This window comes from Ostrea edulis, chromosome 8 (assembly GCF_947568905.1).
Source record: "Ostrea edulis chromosome 8, xbOstEdul1.1, whole genome shotgun sequence".
In the NCBI taxonomy this organism is placed as follows: Eukaryota; Metazoa; Mollusca; class Bivalvia; order Ostreida; family Ostreidae; genus Ostrea; species Ostrea edulis.
Genome location: NC_079171.1, coordinates 76,910,192 through 76,935,933, shown reverse-complemented (window position 1 = coordinate 76,935,933; position 25,742 = coordinate 76,910,192). Strand labels below are relative to the sequence as shown.

Genomic DNA, 25,742 nt, shown 5'->3' with positions numbered 1-25,742 from the left:
AAACGGATACATAGCTAAAATGTAAGAAAATGTAAGAAGGGGTCTTTTAGGGGGAAATTCTACACTAGGACGGTTTTTCCAAGGGGGAATTGGGCCCGGGTTAATTCTTCCTTGGGGAAAATTCTATGCCAGGCCCATCTTTCCGGGGGAAGATCTATCCCGGGCCCGTTTGTTTTTTTTTTAACTTTTAATTCATTATTTACTGATTATAACCGTATTGTGATAGGTCGGCGTTTGACAACACTGGGGATTGCGTTTGTTGTTATTAACATATTACTGAATGATCAAAGTCTTAAGGAGAACAAGAATATAAGATCTGTAACCTAAAGAGGAAACATGAACGTACATCACACTGTGCAGAGTCAACTGACTGATCAAGTATATTATCAATTATTCTAGTATTATTGGTCTAAGATATTGTTACCTAACACTCAGGCGGCTGTTACATTTCATCCCCCAGAACCTCCTACCATCCAATTATTACTCCCTCGGGTGTTACATTTTATCCCCCGGGACCTCTTATCTCCCAATCATCACTACCTCGGCTGTTACATTTTATTCCCGGGAACCTCTTTTCTCCCAATCATCACTTCGATGCACCTAGAACGATTCTGATTGCAAGTTTTTAGTCATAAAACATTTCCTTGTATGTTTCATTTCGATTGAACACTTATGCCTGTTGCATGTAAATGTATATTTCAATAGAGTTAACATCAGCTGAGGGAAGTTCACTATAAACAGCAACAAACAAAATCAGACCGCCTACCATTGTATTGTGAGAGAGAGACAGCCTGCCATTGTATTGTGAGAGAGAGACAGCCTGCCATTGTATTGTGAGAGAGAGACAGCCTGCCATTGTATTGTGAGAGAGAGAGAGCCTGCCATTGTGTTGTGAGAGAGACAGCCTGTCATTGTATTGTGAGAGAGAGACAGCCTGCCATGGTATTGTGAGAGAGACAGCCTGCCATGGTATTGTGAGAGAGAGACAGCCTGCCATGGTATTGTGAGAGAGAGACAGCCTGCCATGGTATTGTGAGAGAGAGACAGCCTGCCATGGTATTGTGAGAGAGAGAGAGCCTGCCATTGTATTGTGAGAAAGAGACAGGCCCCATGTTAGTAACCATGGTAACCGGGTTTTTCAAATTCTTCTTTATTAATTTTTTTTTACTTTTTCAACAGAAACTCAGCAAGCTTCATGTCTTGAAAATTAAATATATATATATATATATATATATATATATATATATATATATATATATATATAAAGAAAATCGAGTTTGAGGAAAATAGTGATTCGCTTAGGATATGGAACACATATTTATGCTTGTATACCGGTATGTTAGTTTATGTACGAATGTAACAGCATAGATACCGGCATGAATACATCGGTTTAACCGTATATATATACCTGTAACCGTGACGTAATGACAGGTATATACCGTTATATCTATTGTTATGTGGAATATGTATTGATTTAGCCGGTATCGGTATAACCGTTCATGTGCCATTGTAACGTACATGCACCGGTATAATGGCTTTAATTTCAGTTCCTGGTATTCTAAGATGGTATCTTGTTGCTTCCTGTTGAGAAGACTGAAGTAAATGTTTTTAATTCAAACAATGTATTGTGTGAACGTGCATGTTTATGTACGTGTGTGTGCATGAAGAGAGAGAGAGAGAGAGAGAGAGAGAGAGAGAGAGAGAGAGAGAGAGGGGGGGTTAGCTTTACCGGTGATTGCACTATACCGATTTTTTATTTGTTGATATAAACTTTTACGATTTGTCTTGCCAAACTACTGATTGTTAGAACTACTAATTGTTAGAACTCTGAGTTCATGTCAAAGTTTATTGATTATTTCAAAACCGATATGTTTATTCGGACCTAGTCAAACCAGTGCTTTAGTTACATATACTTTTATCATTTTGAAGACATTCCTATATATCCTGTCTTTATTGACTAGAAAAGAAATCAAACAATAAAATTGTATGTGACGTTTTTATGTGTGTTTTGTTATTGGTTCTCTTGAGCTTGAAGCTCAAGTGGACTTTTCTTATCACTATTCTTCCGGCTTCCGCACGGCCGTAAACTTTAAACTTTTCTGACTTCCTTTCTAGACCCATAAGTTTACTTGCAACCAAACCTGCCACAATGCATCCTTGATCGGATTTAGATTTGACCAGATGAAGTAACCACGCCCCTTTATGAAGTGGAGATGATGAAGAATTTATAAGTGTTTTGTGGCATCTTTTGAAAATCTCAAGAACCACTGTTTCAATTTCATTCAAACTTGGCACAAATCATCCGTATATCAAGGGGATTCACTTTTGTTCACATGGAGGGCCATGCTCCATTCAAAGGGGAGATAATCAAGAAAAGGCAAAAATAAGGTGGGGTCACTTAAATATCATTAGAACCACAGGGCCTGAACAGTTGAAATTTACATGAAAGTTTGCTGACATAGAACATATTCAAAGTTCTTCAAATCATGGCCTCCGGTGGTAGGTGTAGTCGCAATAGGGGTCGACGTTTTGCAAGGGGAGATATTGGGAACCTGTTTCAGTATCTTCTCAAGAACAACAGGACCATCATTAGTCATATAAGCATCCGCAGGTAGTGCAGATTATATAAGCATTATATGGTTATGTGTAGGCCATCAGAGTCTGCAAATTCAAATTTGTTCAGATTATGACAACAACCCTACCTGTTAAAAATATGTATATAGATTGCTTTTGGCAAAACAAGTTCAAAATGTTTGACCCTGTGACCTTGACCTATGAGTTTTTACAGTTTAACCTTGCTCATAACTTGAATGGTGAGTGATGTATCTTTCATATCTTGAGTATGCATTCCTTGTGACATGACCATTCCTTTGATACCGAAGATTCTGACCCAAGATATTTTTTGGCACGCTGTTTTTGGCTATATTTAGCTCTAAAACTTCATAGTTATTTCGGATTTCAAACATTTCGGTTGATCATCACTGAAGAGACATTATTTGTCGAAATGCGCATCTGGTGCATCAAAATTGGTACTGTATAAGTTTTACATATTGACCTACTTTTAAGAACAGTTAACCTAGGCAATATCTCCCAGAACTTTGTAAGTTAAGAACTTTCATATTTTATATATAGATTCCTTTTGGCATGTCCTTATATTTCATTCCATGATCTTTGACCCTTTTTCATGGTTTGGTCGTGACCCTTTTGGGATAGGTTGGGATCACAATATGGAGTAGAAACTCTTCATTGGAATACTTACTTTTCTTTTTTCCTGCCGCTTGTACCGGTGAGTGTCGCGGGGAGATACAGCCGTTTGCAGCCTGGAGGAGGGACATCTCGTAAGCTCTGTGGGTGTCTGCCACGGAGTCGCTCCAGCGTTGCCTTGGTCGTCCTCTGGCTCCCCAGCCAGAGTATCTGAAGTTATATATGTCCGAAGAGATGGTTGGTTTGGAGACATCCGTGCTAGTTGTCTGAACCACTTGATCCTCTGGTGCTCGATGTGATTTAGGACGTGCTGCTCATACCATGTCTCTTATGACGTCATTTCTGATCTTGTCTCGTCTTGTCTTGTTCACCGCTCTTCTTGGAGGTTTCATTTCGCATGTGGCCAGCTTCCTGTGGAGGGCGTCTGTTGGAGACCATGTCTGGCACTGGTGTGTGACTGTTGGTAAGAAAATGGCGTTGAATAAATATATTGGGGAAAATACAAGGCTTGATTATAATATAATGCACTACACTGAAAAATAAAATATACCTGGATTATTACTACTTATTGATTTTGAAAAAGCCTTTGATACTCATTCATGGACATTTATATAAAAAGCACTAAAACGTTTTAATTTTGACCCTTCAATTAGGAATTGGATATCAATTTTTGATACAGACGTTACATCAGCAATCAATCAAAATCTCCGATAGAATCATTATTCAGAGAGGTTGCAGACAGGCAGATCCATTATCACTATGTATATTTTGATATGTGCAGAAATATTAGCAATCGAAATCAGAATGAATAAGAATATCAAAGGCATTATTATATGTAATGTAGAAAAAAATCTCACAATTGGCTGATGACACCTCACTTATCATTGATGGAAGTGAAGAATCTCTCGTAGAAACTTTTAACACTTTAGATTGTTTTTCAGAAATATTTGGACTATATATCAATTGTGCAAAAACTCATGTAATATGGTTAAGTTAAAAAAATATATAGTAATTACAGGCTTAGGTGGGGTACCACCAGATTTACTTTGTTAAGAATACATTTTGACATGGAATTGAATACGATACCATAATTAAACTATGAACCAAAATTAGTACATATTAAATCTATAATCAAAGAATGGGAGAAAAGGTTTATAACTCCCATAGGGAAAATTACAGGTATTGTGAGACACTGGCCTTACCATTACTAAACCACATTTTACTGTCAATCCCAAATCCTTCTTAAGGAATTAAAAAATATATTGTTCTTGTTTATATGGAATAATAAAACACATAGAGTCAAAACGGAGATCATTGTTAAATATATGAAGATGGGGGATTAAAAATGGTACATCTAATGGCATTTATAGCATCTATGAAATTATTCTGGATAAGATATCTCGTGTTTTCAAATAGAGGGATGGAACATTTTTTTTCCATAGTTAGTCTTCAGCAAATTAATAAACTGTGGAATTGAATACATTACAATATTCTTGAAAACATTGAAAAATAAATTTTGGATAGATGTATTTAATCATGGCTTACATTGCACAACCTTAGTAAAAAGTCTGATGTTGCTGCTGATGCACCTCTATTTGATAACCCAAATATTCATATTGGTGGAAAACCATTTTATAATAAACAAATGTTGGACAGCGGCATCAGACAACTTAATGATATAATCAATGAAGATGGTTCATTTCTTGGTTTTGAATCGTTTTGCAATACTTATCCAAATACAAAGATTAATTTATTAGAATATGATATTATTATTCACGCTATTAAGGCTTGAGTGAAAAATTTGTGGCTGTGACAAAACTATCAAACAGCTCACAAATCCATTGGTTATGTCAAACATATATACAGGGTTGAAATGCAACAAATCAAAGCTTTTTTTATGACATTATAAATCAAAATACCTCAATCACATCAGGCAAAACAAAATGGAGTGAACTTTTAGAATACTTCATAAAATACTCTTCAGGGTGACAAAAGATAGCAAAATCCAATGGTTTCAATACAGAATTATAAACCGAATCTTAGTTATAAACTCTTTTTTTTTTATTCAAATTCAAAAAAAAAAAATTATTCAAAGTACTGCAATCATTGTCATTTTGAACAATAGAACATAATCTATGGGAGTCTGATTTTTTTTTTTCTTTGCCTAGCAGAATTTGAGCATTTTCTGGAAGATAAGACTGATTTACAGATAGCTATTGCAAAGAAAAATATTTTGGTTTTATTGAAAATAATAGTATGATACAAACCACTATTGTCTTGTGGCTTAAATACTGTGTGTACACAGCAAGATGCACTGAGAAGTCCTTGAGTGTGCGTGCTGCAACATCACAAATGAAATTCTCTCTCTCTCTCTCTGTATCTCTCTCTCTCTCTCTGTCTCTCTCTCTGTCTCTCTCTCTGTCTCTCTCTCTCTCTGTGTCTCTCTCTCTCTGTCTCTCTCTCTCTCTCTCTCTCTCTCTCTCTCATACTACATACTTTCAGCTTATGCTTTGTTTCTGTTTTGTTTCTCTGGATATAATATTAATGTATAGCTGATGTACCGGTATGTGGACAAGAAAGATCATGACGTTCTTGAGTTTCGCCTTGTTGCTCATATGAAACGTCAGGGTGTCTCAGGAAAGGGGTAAGTTGATAGCATTAGCTTTCTGGCATATTGTCTCTATTTCTCGATCTAGTTTGCCGTTTTCTGTGAAAATGCTGCCCAGGTATTTAAATTCACTGGCTTGCTTTAGCTGGGATCCGTTGATGTCCAGTTTGTCCGGTCTCCTGCTGACAGTCATGTTGATGTCCAGTTTATCCGGTCTCCTGCTTACTGTCATGTTGATGTCCAGTTTGTTTGGTCTCCTATTGACTGTCATGTTGATGTCCAGTTTATCCGGTCTCCTGCTAACTGCCGTGTTGATGTCCAGTTTATCCGGTCTCCTGCTTATACTGTCATGTTGATGTCCAGTTTGTCTGGTCTCCTGCTGACTGTCATGTTGATGTCCAGTTTATCCGGTCTCCTGCTGACTGTCATGTTGATGTCCAGTTTATCCGGTCTCCTGCTTACTGTCATGTTGATGTCCAGTTTGTCCGGTCTCCTGCTGACTACCGTGTTGATGTCCAGTTTATCCGGTCTCCTGTTGACTGGTGTTGATATCCAGTTTGTCCGGTCTCCTGCTGACTACCGTGTTGATGTCCAGTTTATCCGGTCTCCTGTTGACTGGTGTTGATGTCCAGTTTGTCCGGTCTCCTGCTGACAGTCATGTTGATGTCCAGTTTATCCGGTCTCCTGCTTACTGTCATGTTGATGTCCAGTTTGTTTGGTCTCCTATTGACTGTCATGTTGATGTCCAGTTTATCCGGTCTCCTGCTAACTGCCGTGTTGATGTCCAGTTTATCCGGTCTCCTGCTTATACTGTCATGTTGATGTCCAGTTTGTCTGGTCTCCTGCTGACTGTCATGTTGATGTCCAGTTTATCCGGTCTCCTGCTGACTGTCATGTTGATGTCCAGTTTGTCTGGTCTCCTGCTGACTGTCATGTTGATGTCCAGTTTGTCTGGTCTCCTGCTGACTGTGGTGTTGATGTCCATTTTGTCTGGTCTCCTGTTGACTGTGGTGTTGACGTTTTGTTTTGTTTTGCTTTTTCACAGTTGACATTGATTTTATTACGTAAGTACATAATTCTAGTTTTGGGGTAAAATATCCGAAGATATCCGCTAAGTAGTCTCCACCTTGGGTGCCAGGGACCCCCTCGATTAGAAAGAAAGGCATTTAGTTCATGTAATTCATATACATACAATTTCAGAAGTAAAAAGATAATAATAAGAATATTGTACAATATTATATTATATATGTAGTCAGGGGTCACATAATTCAGAGTCCAAGTTTGTGCCCCCGACCTGTTTATCTTGAAGGACAACTTATTACAATGCAGACAAAAATATATATATTTATTATACATTATATCTTTTAAGCAATATCCTTTAGTATTTTATAGAAATACATGTAATTTGCTTTGATTTTTTCACATGCATAGAACTCATAAAATAACTGTTTCTTAATATACACCATGAGACCATGAATACTTTCTTCACAATTTTCAAATCTACATTTCATTTTAAATTTATGTATTTTCATAACAATAAAAGATATCACATTGTTGTAGCTGTTTGTTGTATTGTTTTCTTGTAGATAAAAACCTAGAACAATTAATTTCCATGTAATCTTGAAATTGAAATATTTCCCTACAGTGTTCCAAACATATTGTACATTTTTGCACTCAAAGAGTAAATGCTTTGAATTTTCTACAACATTACATAATTGGCAAAAGCTGCATTGTTCCTTTTGGCATTTGCTCAGTGACAACTTACAGTGTGTCAAGTTATGTGATAATTTGTAATTGAATTCCGCTACTGATTTGTTTCAGATATTTCTTGCTCTAGAAAATATAAAGTGAATTTCTAAATTCCTTAAAACTACAGTTTAATTCTCTAGACTATTTGTTTTCATTTATTGGCAAAACAAATTTCATGGACATAATAACATTATAAATTTCTTGACTATTTAATTCCTTGATTAATACAGTTGTGTTATTTCTTAAATGTACATTTACGACATCCTTGATGTTAATATATATGGATTTTTGGCAAGGAAATTGTGTTTCAATTTTATTTTCAGAATTGTGTATTCACATAGCCAGTTGGCTTTCACTTTTAAGATATGACATATTTCAATTTTCCGTTTTCATCACAAAGGTCCTTTACATGTAATATTTTACTTTGAATCCAATTTTTGAAACAAAGTGTGTCATTATTGTACCTAAAGAGTGTATTTAACCAAATTGGTTGAGACAAAACATTCATCGGTCGATATAAGTGTGATATTCTGTAAAGCTTTGCATTTATTGAAATAGCTGATCACTTCGCAATAGAATGTAGGAATATTTGTCAACAGTGTCTTAATTTCTTGCTTATTCTTTGTGCCTTAGACTTAGGATATAACTTGGCTCTTGGGTTAATATTTTATTTTGTTAATAATCAAATAAAGAATAAAACAAGTCATTTTGTGATGCATTTGAATTAGATAGACGTTTGATCCACATGACCTTTAAGGCTTGAAATTTGCTTTTAATATCTACTACTCCTATCCCCCATCTTTAATTTGTCCAATAAGGGTTTTTCTTTTTATTCATATGTTTTATTCCACAAGAAATTGAATATAGCTTTGTTGATTTGTTTTATAGAATTTTCATTTGGATCCTTGCACCGTATAATAGTTTAGACAGTGCTAATGCATTTATTACTGTGCATTTTCCAAAAAGAGTTAGTTTTCTAGATTTCCATGTATTTAGTGTCTTGGTGAGTTTTCCAATCTTTTCGTCTCAATTAAGTTTATAACATTTAGCATGATCGTGTCCTAAAATATATCTAATCAATTTACTACTTTATTGATCATTTCAATATTTTCTAAATATTCGTCATTGTTTGAGCAAGTTTTATCGTTTTGTTGTAGACAACAGTGGCGGATTTAAGGGGGGGGGGGTAGCCGGCGCCCCCCCCCCCCCCTAAATTTAAGGTAAATCGTGGTATCTTGTTTAGTAAAACGTACTAAACGATAAAAGAAGCAATTATTTCTTTTACTCCCGGAGAAATAAATGACTAAATCTTTTGATTTCCTGAATAATTTCATTTGGAGAACTTAATTTTTTTTCAAAAAAAACCCTTAAAATATGCGTCATATTATTAATTTCACCTTATTAGAAATGATAGAAAATAGTACAAATGACTAAATAGGAGACATATTTCAAGCCCTCTAAAATCTGTAAAACCCAGGAGCTTCCGGGGGCTTCGCCTCAAGGCGGCCCCCAGACCCCCTGCCTCATAAAGTGCCCCCCCCCCCCCCGTAACTGCAATTCCTGGATCCGCCCCTGGACAATTAATCGCGTTTGAAATTTGATGATTTTTTTTCTAGTCTGAGAAAATATGCTGTATCCCCCGACGATTCTAACCATTTCGCTTTTGATCGAATGAATGCTCCTTTTGTTGTCAATCGCCTTTGCAAAATGTTCAACTTGGGCAGCTTTTTGTATAGAATTTCTTCCGAGGCTTGTTCTCTGGTTTTTAACCAACTATCAGATGGTATTATTTTGTTACCAATGAATTTGGCATCCCGTGCGATGGATGCTTCCCTGATTTTTTCTGTGGCAACAATGTCACCGAGAGTAGGGCTTTAGCACACTGGAATGCGTGCTCGGATGATTTGAAATTTTCATTAAAGACATTTATATTGCATGGATAGGAATTGGACAGTGGGTCTTCTTTACCAAAGAAGGGTATTACTCCCCTTTGCTTATGAATGTAACCCGGACAAGATTGTTGCCCAGGCTCATGACCTTCCGACAAGCAGACCCTGCATTTCTGTTCTGACGGACATTCCGAGCTGAAATGATCTTTACTCCAGCAAATTCTGCATAATTTTGTGTCTTGTTTGGGCTGACCTCGATGGTAAATTTTGCATGACAGACCAGCACAATAGCTCTTTTTGGGTAGGAAGGTACCCTCTTTGAGTGATTCGATGTAAATGAATCGGTTGCCGTTTAGTACCCCAGTCATTTTTTGGGTGAGAGGATTTCTTATATGTTCATATTTCATTTCACTTTGGGTTTAACACAGAGTTTTATCAGCATTTGCATGATCTCTGACAAACAAGTTGATGGTACATGGATTTCAACAGTCTCGATTGAAATCAGCATTTCGCAAATTATATGGTCGTTATAACGATCTAGTTCGTCAATACACCCTATCATTGGGTCAAATGCTGTTTGACGTGTTTCATACCGATTGTTAGGTCGTTCTTGGCACATTGATTTTGACTGTGGATAATTCCGTTTATAGGGCTCACGGCGGGTTTGACCGGTCGACAGGGGATGCTTACTCCTCCTAGGCACCTGGGCCCACCTCTGATGTGTCCAGGGGTCCGTGTTTGTCCAACTATCTACTTTGTATTGCTTATGGGAGTTATGAGATTTATCACTGCTCGTTATCTTCATCTTTCATAAATCTCTATACACACCTAACGTGTATCATCAATCAGGAAGATACCGTTCAGATCATGACATATATGCAAACATCTGTTCAAATTTCCTAACAGAGTGAAAAACATAGATTGCTACTTAAAATGGGTTATTTTTATACGCCCGTCTTAAGACGGAACGTATTATGGTATGGCGTTCATGTCCGTCCGTCTGTCCGTCCATCTGTTAGCTTTTTCGTGTCCGACCCGTAACTTAAATACTACAAGGCCTAGAATTATCAAACTTTGTCTGTAGATACATCTTGGGTAGAAGGTGTGTCGCACATTAAAACCAGGTCACTGTGACTTTTCATTAAGAAGATATGGCAATATATGGCAAAAACTTGTCCGGCTCATAACTTGAAAACTATTAGACCTAGAATCACCAAAATTGGTCAACTAATGCATCTTAGGTAGAAGGTGTGTCGCATCCTACTTTAAGGTCACTGTGACATTTAATTAAGGTGATATAAAAAATGTTTAATGGGTACAATCTATACTGTTAACAATATGTGACGGGCGTATCATGTGCCGTGGCGGTGCACTTTATTTACTATTTGCGAGAAATTGTTTTTCATTAAATTAAGGCGCCCCACACAAAAATAAAGCAAGATACACACATAAAACAATCTTTAAGGGATTCTATAAATGGATAATATTCAATGTCATTATGAATTAGAACCAACAAAAATGATTGCGATAATTGCAAAAGGGTAATGATATTAAGTATAGGCAAGCCGACCCTTTTACATTGAAAAAGAACACTTACTTTACATTAACTGGGAGCAAATTCTCTGATAAAAGGAAGTTTAAAATGCATCTAATGCAGCATACTTTTTGATTTTTGAGAATATGCTAGAAGTAATCATATGCGGGGAGGTGGTCTTTTTGTGTCAGAAGTTTGTCCTAACTATTCGTTTTGTAACAGGAATATAAATATATACACTCAATACACCACCATACATCGTATATCGTTGCCCTTTTACACTCGCAATAATTATGTAAATTAGATTTTCTTACAACACAGTGATAATCGGGATCAGAATATAGAGAGGCGATTTCAAGGTCACAATATGAATTATTACCTTCACGCAAACCATATGTAAAAATGGAGAGCGATTTGATATGAAAAAGATATGATATATCATTATTTGATTAGCATTTGACAAGGAAATTTTCACACATATAGCTTATCCCACTTGTAAGAACCTGTACATCACCTGTACAGCTTATCCCACCTGTAAGAACCTGTACATCACCTGTACAGCTTATCTCACCTGTAAGAACCTGTACAACTTATCCCACCTGTAAGAACCTGTACATCACCTGTACAGCTTATCTCACCTGTAAAGATCTGACTCAAACCACACAATATTGTGAAAATATCCATAAACTCTTAGCCTGTCGACCAGATTCATTATAAACTGCCAAATATCTGAGCTCATTGTGTAAAAACCTATTTTACAAAACAAAGTCAAATCGATTTTCAGAAAATAGCCGCTTTTCCGAGAAGTCAAAACGAAAGTACCCCGTTCTAGGGGGTGACCGTCCAGTATTCCGACGGTCCGATAGTCCGACGGTTCGGTAGTCCGACGGTCCGGTAGTCCGACGGTCCGATAGTCCGACACTCCGATAGTCCGACGGTACGGTAGTCCGACGGTCCGAGAGTCCGAAACTCCGATAATTTGTGGCCGCATATACAAGAGATCGCTATGTAATCGGCAGCAGAAAACAGGATTAAGTGCCGTGTGCCAGAGCGATTTTTTACGTCACAAGAGCAAAACATCGCACAGTGGGAAAACTTTGAACGGGTTCGACCTACATCGGGTAACGAAACGAAATCTACCGAAACGTAACCCACCGAAACGAGACGAAGCCCACCGAAACGAAACGAAACAGATTGTATAACCGAACTCTATTAATTATAATAATTAAAAATGGTGTATAACCGAACTCTATTAATTATAATAATTAAAAATGGTATCTTAAGCCCCTGTTAAAGTTACCACATATAAATAAAATTTGTCTCCCCATTGTGGTAAGCTTTCGGCTTGACAGATACAAAGTTTTAAAAGTTGGAAGAGGGTGAGTAAGCACAAAGTTCATATCCGAAGTTGATTGAATACCCTGTGCAATTAGTTTCGGATCCATAAATTTCAGAACAGAGGGTTACAGTTCGGCATAAATACACGTTTCAGTATTTTTTGCTCTAAAGTCAAATCTATGTATACATGTGGATATTGTGTATTTGTATGTAGTATATCAAACGGTGGATTCTGAGTGTGTCTTCCCGTTCTCTTTGCAATTTCTGCTTCCCTTGTTCATAAGCCTTTTGAGTTTACAAAATGCTGACCTCCTCCTGATATTATTGCATAAAAAATTCTGTTTTCCGTCCCGTTTTCAATTCCCCGTCCTAGCAACAAAACAAATGTATAGAGTTATATTTAAACTCACTACATATCAATGATAATTTTTAATAACACACATATATATATATTACCGAATTGCATTCATATAATATGGTATACTATCTAACTTTTTCCATTATTGAAAGTACTCGCACCTCAGCAGTTAGAGATAAAATAAAAGGTTAAGAGCTCTTCCTGCTTTCAAATTTCTCAGACACCAGTTTCTTAAAACAATGTATTTATACCCAAAAGCGGATCCAACGCCAGCGACCCCACCCCTTGTTTAGTGTGTTTCGCCAGACCTCTGAGACTGTAACTCTCCGTTCTGAAATTTATTGATCTGAAACTAATTGCACATGTTATTTAATCAACTTCGGATATGTACATTTTGCTTACCCCCCCCCCCCCCGCCGCCATTCCAGCTTTTAAAACTGTGTATCAGTCAAGCTGAAAGCCTATATCAAAGGGGAAGCGAATTTTATTTATATGTGGTAATTTTCACAGGGGCCTAAGATACCGTTTCTAATAAAAGAGTTCGGTTATACAATCTGTTTCATTTCATTCCGGTGGTTTTCGTTTCGGTAGATTTTGTTTCGTTTCGCACTTTACAGGTACCCACCTACATCTTCATGTATATATTTCGGCATCGTCGGAAGCCCACGGTTGATTACACTTCGTTCCTTTCTCCATCACCTGTGGGTTCATTCATTCCTACTCGCTGTGTGTGTGTCTGTATGTATGTCTGTCTGTCTGTATGTATGTATGCTGAATTTAAGGAACATTTTCATCATATATATGCCGATATCTATAGGCTTGTAGGGAGGGCTGACAGCGGATACTCGTCAGGGACGTAGCAACAGAGGGGGGAGGGGCGATCCCTTCCCCACTTTTTAAAAAAAATTTCTTTCTCCTTTTTTACATGTTAAAACTCTTTTTGGTTCGGCTGCCCCCCCCCCCCCCCCCCACCCCTCCCACTAATCCTTTCTGGCTGGCCCCCAGCTTCCCTCTTTCAAAAACGATGCCACGCGCCTGTTCGTGTCCCCTTAACAATTTCAAAAGTAGGGAGTGGGGACAAGAGTATGTATGTGCCCCCTCCTTACACTTCTGGGACCCCAAACGAGATCCTCATCTTTATATCAAATGTTGTTTGATAACATCCTCCCCTTAATTCTAGTGCAAGAAATTTCTGTTCAAAAATTGTTATTTGCTATAAAGAAAAGTATACCATAAAATTGGTGTAAAATTCGGATATACAGATTTCCGTTGAAAAAACTTATATAGGCTCTGATTGGCGCATAATTGCATTATTGTCGTTCCATACAAAAAATTATTTCCTTATTGATTGTGTTATGCCCCGTTATACAGATTTTTTTTATTTAATAAACTTTTGCCCGTGGATGGGGGGGGGGGGGGGGGGGGGGGACTTGAGGCCTACTTCAAACTTTTAAGACTGAGCAGGGTGTAGGGATTCCTACAATTTTTAGCTTCTTATTTCAGGGGTTGGGGGTGATTATGTAGGTTACCGTCGCCATCTTCATGACGGAATTGAATCCCATTTTAGCATGTGTCCCAATCTAAGTTTTGTGCTCTCCTACCAACACTTTACGGTATTTGACTACGGCATTGGCGTTGCCTTATAGCTAATAACAAATTCGTCCGAACAAATTGCTAATTCGTCCGAACAAATAGCTAATTCGTCCGAACAAATGGTTAATTTGTCCGAACGAATGTCTATTTCGTCCAAACAAATCCATAATTCGTCCGAACGAATTACTAATTTGTCCAATCGAATTACTAATATGTCCGATCAAATAGCTAATTCGTCCGAACAAATTGTTAATTTGTCCGAACGATTTTCTATTTCGTCCGAACAAATCGGTAATTCGTCCGAACGAATTACTAATTTGTTCGAACAAATTACTAATATGTCCGAACAAATAGCTAATTCGTCGGAACAAATTGCTAATTTGTCCGAACAAATAGCTAATTCGTCCGAACAAATTGCTAATTTGTCCGAACGATTTTCTATTTCGTGGGAACAAATAGCTAATTCGTCCGAACGAATAATATATTTATATATGGCCTTTCTACTCCGCCTAAAGTTCACACTTGAATGATTTTGGTCAGAAATTGATTGTCTGATTTATAATCAGGCCGTATCGATTTTGGCGGTTTCTGGTAATATCCATAAAATAATGCCTGACATCAATACATTTTAACTCTATTAATTAACATTTTTGGTGATGGTCAACATGTCGGACTATCGGATCGTCGGAATATTGAACCGTCGGACTATCGGACCGTCGGACTACCGGCCCGTCGGACTATCGGACCGTCGGAATACTGGGCTTGAACCGTTCTAGGGACTTTAAAAATTGTGTTCAATTTATTGTTCATTCAATAAAAAGTGTACACTCTAAACAATTGTTCTTCTTTAATTATAATATAACTGGGAAATATCTGGACTTGTATACAAAGCGAAGTCAAAACCGAAAAAATCAAAAGTCAAAGCGAACGTTCACACGCTCAAACACCTGGGGCCAGTTTCACAAAAGTCCACAATTTGTCATAAGATCCATCATAGCTGTTTCACAAAACTGTCATATCTTAAGACAATCTTAAGATTGTTAGAAATCTTAAGACATCTAGATACTTGTCTAAGTCTATACAGAACTATGTTGTGCTAAGAGATAGGTAGGTTTTCCGGTCGGAACGTGGTTTCAGGGACAGAAACACACACCAGAGAAATTTAAGGAGGAATAACACACAGGGAAATTTAAGGAGGAATAACACACAGGGAAATTTAAAAAGGAATCACACACCATAAAAATTTAAGGAGGAATAACACACATAGAAATTTAAGGAGGAATAACACACCAGAGAAATTTAAGGAGGAATAACACACAGGGAAATTTAAGAATGAATCACACACCATAAAAATTTAAGGAGGAATAACACACAGAGAAATTTAAGGAGGAATAACACACAGAGAAATTTAAGAAGGAATCACACACCATAAAAATTTAAGGAGGAATAACACACAGAGAAATTTAAGGAGGAATAACACACAGAGAAATTTAAGAAGGAATCACACACCATAAAAATTTAAGGAGGAATAACACACAGAGAAATTTAAGGAGGAATAACACACAGAGAAATTTAAGAAGGAATCACACACCATAAAAATTTAAGGAGGAATAACACACAGAGAAATCTAAGGAGGAATAACACACCAGGGCCCGGTTTTTCGAAAGCTGGTTAACTTTAACACAGTGTTAACTCGGTGTTAACTTCTGTGTTAAAGTTAACCATGTGATTAACTGTTTTTCAAAATGCGAGTTTGCGTTAACACTGTTTTAACGCACCTCCAGTACCTGTGTTAAGTCTTAACACAGTGGTTAAAAATGGCCGCCTACTTCATTTTCTGTCCGCCTCAGACAAAAAATCATGAAAATTTCAAAGGCTTAGACATTCTGAAGTGTGTATTGATGCTGAACTATGACGGTGTGTTGTTTATGTTGTCATAAATTGATATATTCGTCAAATCTCATGAAATTTACCCAAGGGAAACAGCTAATGGAAAAAAAAAACTAGTACAGTTGGATGATGGTGTTACATTTTTCTGTCAGTGGCAATATCTTGCACGCATCTATAGATACTTTTGGCAGAAACTTTCAATAAGGGGGGTGTCAATAAAACTCGTATTATATTCACTTATATGAAATCCTGCAACAGGACTCATGCTTAAGATGTAATTTTACCTAAGTTTTGACTTCCAACTTTAAAAACACTATCGTCTGCACTGGCCTTGACCTTTTGAAAATCCCTTGTATCATTTACAACTGATTCAAATGAAGATATACATGCATGAAACGTACATACATGTATTTTCTTTATTAAAGGCTATCTAATATGAATAGTATTCAATCCAGGCTACTACAGAATAGTTGTTAACACAAACTTAGGAATAACACACAGAGAAATTTAAGGAGGAATAACACACCCGAGAAATTTAAGGAGGAATAACACACAGAGAAATTTAAGGAGGAATAACACACAGAGAAATTTAAGGAGGAATAACACACACACACACACAGAGAGAGAGAGAGAGAGAGAGAGAGAGAGAGAGAGATGTCCGAAAATAAATCATTTTGCCTTTTGTTGTAGGGTCATTCTGCTGATCACGTGGTTGTTAGGTCTGGTAAAGATTTGTTAGTGACATCAGATTGTATTAGATTACGCCTATTCGCTCTCTTTCCATATTTTTGGGGGAGACATGTCAGAGGGTCACTTGTAATCTACATACAAAATTTTAGCCCAATAGGTTAACAAACACCAGAGATATGAGTGAGGACAGACAGACAAACAGACCAAGCGAAACTCATGTACCCCCCCCCCCATATAAGAGAGAGTATAATGAAATAACTTCTGTGTAATTCATCCTAAAAATTGGCGGTCGACGATTTAGGACATCCCAAAATCGTCGTCCCTAATGATAATTCAATATTGTCCCAAATCGTCGGTGAAATGTCATCCCAAATCGTCTCGACAACGATGAGGCGACGATTTAGGGTGTAACACGTGTACTATTTAATTGGCTGCTTTTCTCAATCCGAAATCAGACTGTTCGTCCTAAATCACGTTAACACGTAGACAATATATCCACGAGTGTAATTACAGGTGTCGGTTCTACTCTTGCAGGCTTGACTCCATAACCGACCATTTTATCAATTCGTTTTATCAATTAAAACTACAAAAGACTACAAACATATTAATGCCAAGTCAGTGGCGGATTTAGTTTAGAGGGGGAGCAGCCGCCCCCCCCCCCCCCCCCCCCCCCCAATTTTCAAATTTAAGGTAAATCGCGGTATCTTGTTTCAGAAAATGTACTAAACGATTAAAGAAGCAATAATTTCTTCCCCTCCCGGAAAAATGAATGATAAAATCCTTTGATTTCTTGAATTACTTTATTGGGAGAACTTAATTTTTTCCAAAAAACACTTAAAATTTGGGTCATTTTATTATTTTCACCTTATGAAAATGATAGAAAATAGTACAAATGACTTAATAGGAGAAATATTCAAGCCCCATAAAATGTGTAAAATCCAGGACCCACCGCCTCATAAAGTGGCGCCCCCGTAACCACATTTCCTGGTTCCACCCCTGCACGTAGGAGTGTCAACAGATATTTATTAAATGAAAATCAAAGAAAGACAACTCTGGCGAAATGAATTGGAAAGTTTTGATTCAGAGTTATCTCTCTTTAGTTATGATCCTTAGATGTTAGTGATTGGTCCGCTCGCATACTTTTATACGTAATGAAACGCCATGGTTGGGACACGGAGGTTCCCGCCAAGAAATGCAGAGCAATTGTCTTTGAATATCGCCCAAATATCGCATTATTCGTTCCCTAGTTTACTCAAAAATAGCGGGAAGTTTTAATAGGATGCAGTTCTCGGTAATGTGTAATAAATGCAACATGATAAAACTGATGTTTGAATTTGATAATAACACACTGTATTGATTTTCTAAGTATTCAAACATTTTAAAAAGACGGGAAAATGAAAAGAAATGCACGAAAACAAAAATGAATTACATCTAAGCATATTATGAAAAAAAAAATATTCTCATTTCCCTTGTAGTAGCATACTTCATTTTATAATTATTGATTAGATTGATTTTTTCAATTACCTCGATACAAATACAAACACTCCAACTCACTTTTAAGTAAGGAAACTTCCTCGATCGGGGTTTGGGTTTGATTTGAAAAATATTGCTTTAATTAACATGACCTTTTGAAGTCTGACAATAAAATTCTAAAAACAAGAAAGAAAAAATGAAATTTCTCCGTTTTTAGTTGTTGAGTAAATATCATTATGTCACTTACAAACACTGAATAGATCACTCTCTTGATCGCGTATTGCTGCTCATCAGTCGCGGATCTAGAGGGGCGGGAAATAACGGACTAGGGGTTTAACCCCCCCCCCCCCCACTCTTTTTGGTTGATTTTAAAAAGCAGATATTCTTTTTAAAAGGAAACTTCATTGGCGGAAAACGTGCAATATAGTGTTGCGTCCCTCCCTTGGTAAATGTTTCGGATCCGCCCCTGTATTGGCCTGTATAGGAGGGGGAGGGGGGGGTGTTAGGAGGGGGAGGGGGGGTGTTAATCCTTTAACTGAAAATATTCTGATCCACATTGGAAGGGGGGATTTTCACAGGAAAAATTGCATGCTAGTCAATGACACTTTGAAATTTTTTATAATTTTGTTTAGCTGCAAGAGAATTTACGATGATGGATGTAGAAGGCACGTGATCTCAATCCCCTATGGTAGAACATTTTAGACTAATGTTTTCCTTTCTTTTTTTCTTTTGTCATTTCGGAGTCTTCTATTTTCTCTCACTTTGTTTGGTACAAAAAGTTCTTTAAAAATCTTTATCTTATATCTATATGAATTTTCCGCTTACCGGAAAGACCCGAGAATGTGCGATTGCTAAAACAAGAGTTGTCTTTCTTGAAGAAGCAGAAGACACTTGCAGCGAAAACGAAGATGGACGTCGAATCAGCATGATCAGACAGATAGGTTATATTTGCAGATGCTTAGCGAAAATGACTGTCGGGTACAGCGCTATTACACGTAGGTACCATTTATTTAAATTTCTCTGGTTAATTGCTTTTGGCCGAGTTGCATGAAAGAAATATTTAGGACAGATGAGTTTTTTTATGGGTGTTGCTAAAACGCGGAACAGAAAATGGAACGGAAGATATTGTAAGCAATGATGTTTTAAGGATGTCGGCATTTTAAGCTTATTATTAACAAGGGAAGCAGAAATTACAGAGAGAACGGGAAGATATTCTCAGAATACACTGGCTTTAACTTATCTACTTTTTGAAATAGGGGGGGGGGTCACTGGTCAAGTTTTATGAAATTTACTGAGCTGAACGAATATTTCACGGTCTGTATTTTACGTTCTTGGATAAAAAAAATTGATGTGATCAGAATGAAAGCTTAAAAAATGTAAAGCCAAAATGACTCGAGTATTCAGAGTAAGAGTAAATTCGGACAGTTGAATATCAAGTAGATGTCTAGTGCCAATTTATAAATAGAGGTTTTTTCTTAAAAATTCTTGGGGATGTGTGTGGGGTGGAATTGTGTTATTCTAGGGCATAGATGGAAAGGAGAGGGTCTGAAAAAAAATTAAGGGAAATATGCAGGGTAGGGGTTACTTGTGGGTGTCATAACCTGATAACAGGACTTGTGTGTGGTGGATTTTCCTGAGATTCACAAATATATTTGGACTTGAATTGCTCTAAGTCTGTGCCAAATTTCAGGTTAGTTGAGGTGGTGGAATTTTTTATATGAAGTTTTAGGTTAAAAAGGAATGTATAGGAAAATAATTGGTAGTCTGTGTTCTATCAGGTCAAAGGTCAAAACTCCCATTAATCAACTTTTCCAATAGGAGGGGACTAATAATGATTAAAGACCCCACTTTAAGTTAACGCCCCCAAATTTTACCTGTATGGTGATCAATGATAAGCCACCTGTCAATCAAACTTTTAACAATAGAGCTTAGGTTGATTGAAGTTTGCAAAAGATGTTTTGATAACAATCATGGCTATATGATGACCAACAGTCTTTAGATCTGGAGGAAAGCTCCAGTATACCTGAGTTTTGATAGCATTGACTCGCACCTAGAATATTTTAGTTTCTAACGTCCCCTATACAATGCAATTTATCATGGTATTTACATGTATTATAGATTAAACAATCAGAAATCAAACAATAATAATAATAAAAAAAAAAATAAGTTATTGGAATATTTTCTATTAATGATTTATTGTGGCTTTAGGCCACACCAATTTGTAAAACAGTTCTTCGGATTTTCAAACAAAAAAAGTGAGGCGAGAGGGCGAAATTATTTTACAAATATTATTTTTAATTTTGGAGATGAAAATTATGAGGCGAGCGAATACAAGAAATATAAATATTTTTAATTGAATTAAGAGTGATTTTAAAAAGCGGGCGCCTAATAATAAAGATCTAAAATCATCATATATCATTTGTTTACCACATAAACTTAATATTTTTCAACTTTGTTGATATAGTTTACAATAAATAAGAAGTATTTCAGGTTTCAAAGACTTATTTTCTTTATACCTAATACATGTACTTTGCAACATTAACTGATAAGGTCTTTTTAAAGAATTTCATTTAAGTTTCATATCTACAAACTTTCGATTCAGAGATATGCATATTGCTAGGGACACGTCCAGTTTTGACATTCATTGCAATGTCCATTGCATCGCTTTGAGCATTTTGTTGAATTTTGAGAGGACATCACCAAACCTTTGGTGAATTTGTCGTTAACTGTCGGTCCGGTTTAAAATAGTCCTCGATCAGTACCCCTTGCTTGTTGTAAGAGGCGAATAAATGGGGTGGTCCTTCAGATAGGATGCAAAAACTGAGATCCTTGTCACAGCAGGTGTAGCACGATAAAGATCCCTCAGTGCCATAAGCGCTGAGCATAGGCCTAAATTTTGCAGCCCGGCAATGGTAACGTCTTCATGTGAGTGATATATTCTCAAGAGAGACTTTAGTCATTATATAATCAAACAACCAATCGTACGCTGTCGATGTTCTCTAAATAGTGGCATCGAAATAGCGCTTCAAAAGTTTCATTGGCTTCCAGTTCGATTCCACTTCCAATCCAGTGTTATGAAATATCGTACATATTAAGATAGACATCATAAATAACTTGACCGTATTACACTGTTAGGAAATTTCTCGAGAGCCCGCGCTTCTGTCATTTGTCAGCACATATATCAAGGTCATTTGTGCGTTTGTTGTAAAAAGTTGGGGGGGAAAATTACGGATATTTTTAAACATGCGGGCGGATATTATTTTTTGATAATATTATAATTTGGATTTATTACAAATAGAAGTGGCGAATAATAATAATAATAATACCATATCTATATAGCACCCTTTTCATACACTATGTACGCTCAAAGGTGCTTTACAATGCATATATACCTTACAAGAGAATGTTACACACATAATACATAGAAAATGAATAAAACATTAAAAGCTGTACCTATCCTCATTGTACATATAAAACATGAAAACACATAAATATGCTAGATAAGAATAAACATCAGTTTCAGGGCGTATTAAAATAATAATAATAATGAAATACACGCACGCACACACAGCATATAATGTCTCAGGTATAATACATTAAAACATGCAATTCCTATTTATTTATTTATTTTTTTTAATAAAACATCACAAAATGGTACTCGAAAGCTAAGACACACAGTCTTTAGTTTTCACAGAATCTAACCTACACGAATGACTGAAATGATAGAAACTAGTCCTGGAAAACTTGATGGAAAAAATGTGTTTTCAGTGACTTCTTGAATGCACACAATGTTCTACAACCCTTACATATATAAAAACATGAACAATTATTTCTTTATTGGCACAGCACACCAACATGTATAATGATTATATTATTGCCCATGCGTAAAACTGTTACAGCAGTTAAAAAAATGCTTCTGTTTGAGATACCACATGGATTATAAATTACACAATCAGAAATCAAACTTGTAATAGTAAAAAAGCATAAATAAGTTATTGAGATATTTCTATTTATAATTTATCACGGTTTAATGTTTAGGCCAAGTAAAATTAATTAGTAGATTATCATTCAAACTTCACAAAAAAATGGGGCGGGTGGGAGGATTTTATTTTTCGCCATGGTATTCTTGACCTCGAAAATGCCTTCTCTCATTGAGAAAAGGCTTTATAAATCATAATTACATGTGTATTTGGGTTTCTAAAAGGCAAAGTGAAACAAAGTACGTTTACGATACCGAACCGGACATAAAAATATCCGGAAATCGTAATTTTGAAAAATAAAAAAAATCAGGGTGGGGCGATTTTCGAGGGGCGGGCGAGAATGATAATCTACTAATTAATTTTACTTGGACTTATAAAGATAAAGAGAGAGAGAGAGAGTTAATGAGCTATTTATAATTTATCACTGTTTTATATAAATTTATAAAGAGAGTGAGAGAGAGAGAAATGTGTAAAACTGTAACAATAATATAGATGAAATAATATGGCATGACAATAGTGTTGCATACGTATGACAATAATTACTCATTTAGTCAATGATTGAGAGTAAGGGAGAGAGAGAAAGGGGGGGGGGGTAGACTAGCTATGTGTCAGCTTCTGTTTGGGATACCATCGTTACACAAACACTACGTCCACAGAAACCCTAAAGAGAGAGAGGAGGGGGTGTAGACTTCGTGTCAGCTTCTGTTTGGGATGCCATCGTTACACAAACACTACATCCACAGAAACCCTAAAGAGAGAGAGGAGGGGGGGGGGGGGGGGGGGGGGAGGGTAGACTTCGTGTCAGCTGCTGTTTGGGATACCACCATTACACAAACACTACAGCCACAGAAACCCTAAAGAGAGAGAGGAGGGGGGTAGACTTCGTGTCAGCTGCTGTTTGGGATACCACCATTACGCAAACACTACAGACACAGAAACCCTACAGACGGCCCATATTGAGGGGTATCTTGATCATTCTTCATTTGGTTGTACATGTACACAGATCTACTTGGATTTATTCATTCTATCGAAACATGGATATTTTACCTACTACACCCACAACACCGCGAACTCCCAGGACACCAGGAAGTGCCCGGAAACGCTAGGTAATTTTATATTTAGGAAAATATTTATATACGATATATAACAATTTAATTGGAAGTTTCAAAAAGCCAAGGTTTAGAAGTGGGCTAAACCTGTTATCTGCAATACATAAATATGACCAAGTTTGAAGGTTTACGGGAAATAGAAATGCGGTATGCATGTAGGTAGAAATTTAAGTTTTTGTTTTTGCACAAATCAAGACACTAAGCATAATTTGTAATAACCTGAGAAATTTCCTGTGTATATCATAGAAATATACACAACAGCTGATCTCTTGGCCAGGTAAATAACATTGACCATGGGTAAGCTCCGCCCACATTCAGTGATCCGTGGGGAAACCGTTCGGTGTTTTTTGGGGGGTCTTTAACAATGAGAATTTTAAGTCTAAAAAATTAAATTTTAATAATACCTGGGAGAAAAGTAATGAAAAAAGTGGGGGGGGTGTACTGTTTTCAATGTATCAGGACAACTCGCCCCCAAGACAACTCGCCCTAAAGACAACTCGCCCCCTCTTCGGGACAACTCGCCCCCTCTCTTTAGATATATCGCTCTTTCATATCATGTATATCATACATGTTTACAATTATCATTTTTGGTCTAAATCCAAGAGGTGTTTTAGCAAAAATTAATGAATTTCTAATAGTATATACATCACAGACAATAAGACGTGTTCACATAAACACCGAACTTCGTGTCTTTTTATGCAAGACGAAAGCTATTAGTGAAAATCCAGTGTTTGGGTTCAGTAAATTCATCATCACTTTTATTTACATGTAAAATATATAATTTCAGCGGAATCAAGTTAGCGTTTGGTATAGGGAGAATATTAGCTTGGTCTACAGCTGATGGAGTATAATTATCAATAATCTGCGTCTGTTGTTAAATCTAATTGTTTGATTTCCCCCAAGCTGTTATAAATTTACTTCAAACGCTATGAGGTACTCATCATCAGAGTTCCTTACACTTTGAAATCGCCACGTAAAAAGAATCACCCCGCGTAAAAAGAATCAATAAAGCAAAGCCGATATAAAATTTCTGAAATGGGAGTTTTATTATTTTTCAACGGGAATTAGTTGAGAAATGCATGAAAAGATAATTACATGTATCAGAATATTCATGCTTCACCTTTACACTTATATATACTATATCGATAAAAAAAAACCACACAAAAAAAACCCACTCACACATCACCCCCCCACCCCCACCCCCACCCCCCAAAACACTCCCAAAATGTTCTCAGTATTGGAGAGATTTAATAAATTACCTGAAGATCAGCAAATATAATTTTCCTTGCCAATTGATTTATGAAAAATATAACTTTTTCTGAAATGCAATAATCAAATCTATTAGAATTTACCAATCGTGTTAAAGTATGAAATAAAAAGACGTACAGTGTATCTTTATAGGGTTAAAAGTGAAAAATAACATACACACACACAAAATAAAAATAAAATGTGATAATATATTTATATTTAATATTGGGGGCGAGTTGTCTCCAGAGAAGGGGTGACTTGTCCTGAGAGGGGGCGAGTTGTCTTGAGGGCAAGTTGTCTTGGGGGCGAGTTGTCCAGCATTCGTTTTCAATACACAAACTGTTTGACCTGATTTATGCAAATGAGACTGGTCGTTAAAAGGTTGACGTAAGATTTGGCCTTGGAATAATGCATTTTCGTCAGTGGCTTACTTTCATTTTCTAAGCATGGAAGCTTTTTTTGCCAAGTATTTGGAGAAGGTGCACTCGAGCTCTGCCCCAGGTTTAAATGGTCATTGTCGTATTTGTATGGGGGCTAGAAGCAGCAACAACAAGCATCTGATAAAGAACAGCTGTCAGATGATGCATGTGCATAGACTCAGTGTCATGTTACATCATCGTCACCATGAGTTAGATGCATCAATTGTTGCATCCCACTTGTGCCACAACACACTGTGTGTTGTACCAGGGCATATTGCTCTGTAGCAGCATGGTATCAATAACCAGCGACAGACCTGCAAATCCGGGGGCACCTGTCTGGGGCACCCACCTCCCTATCTTCCCTGTCGTCTGGAGCTACATATGGATAACAGCAACTTGGTAAGTTTATCACATTTATTAACATATTACACGGGCTGTAGATGGGAGAGACGTGTGTCACTCCTCACAAAGTTATTAGTACATGGAAGTAGTTATAAATGAGCAGTTATTAATTGCTAATTAGAGTTCATAGCAACTTAATCAGTCACGCTCTTCACTGGCGAGGCCTGAGATGATATCTCAATTCTCCCCTCTTGTGGTATGGGTGATCACGGGCGGCAGGTGAGTTAAAGTAAAGCTGGCCTTTGCAGCAGTCTGAAG

At 36.9% G+C, this 25,742-nt stretch overlaps 2 protein-coding genes across 2 annotated transcripts in view; both read right to left on the bottom strand.

The window, feature by feature from the left end:
• The window catches only part of LOC125657452 (uncharacterized), a 228,610-nt gene that overhangs the window by 126,634 nt on the left and 76,234 nt on the right, over positions 1 to 25,742 (bottom strand). The window lies entirely within an intron of this gene.
• On the bottom strand, positions 6,152 to 6,797 carry LOC130049797 (uncharacterized). Its single transcript, XM_056147806.1, has 2 exons — positions 6,624 to 6,797; positions 6,152 to 6,388 (listed from the first exon to the last, which is right to left on the bottom strand). The coding sequence occupies exons 1-2, from the start codon at positions 6,795 to 6,797 to the stop codon at positions 6,152 to 6,154; spliced, it is 411 nt and encodes a 136-aa protein (XP_056003781.1).

Coding starts and splice junctions, on each gene's coding strand:
- LOC130049797 (XM_056147806.1), bottom strand. CDS start 6,797: ATGGACATCAACACCACAGTCAGCAGGAGACCAGACAAACTGGACATC. Junction 6,389..6,623: donor AACTGGACATCAACATGACA/GTATAAGCAGGA, acceptor TCAACACGGTAG/TCAGCAGGAGACCGGACAAA.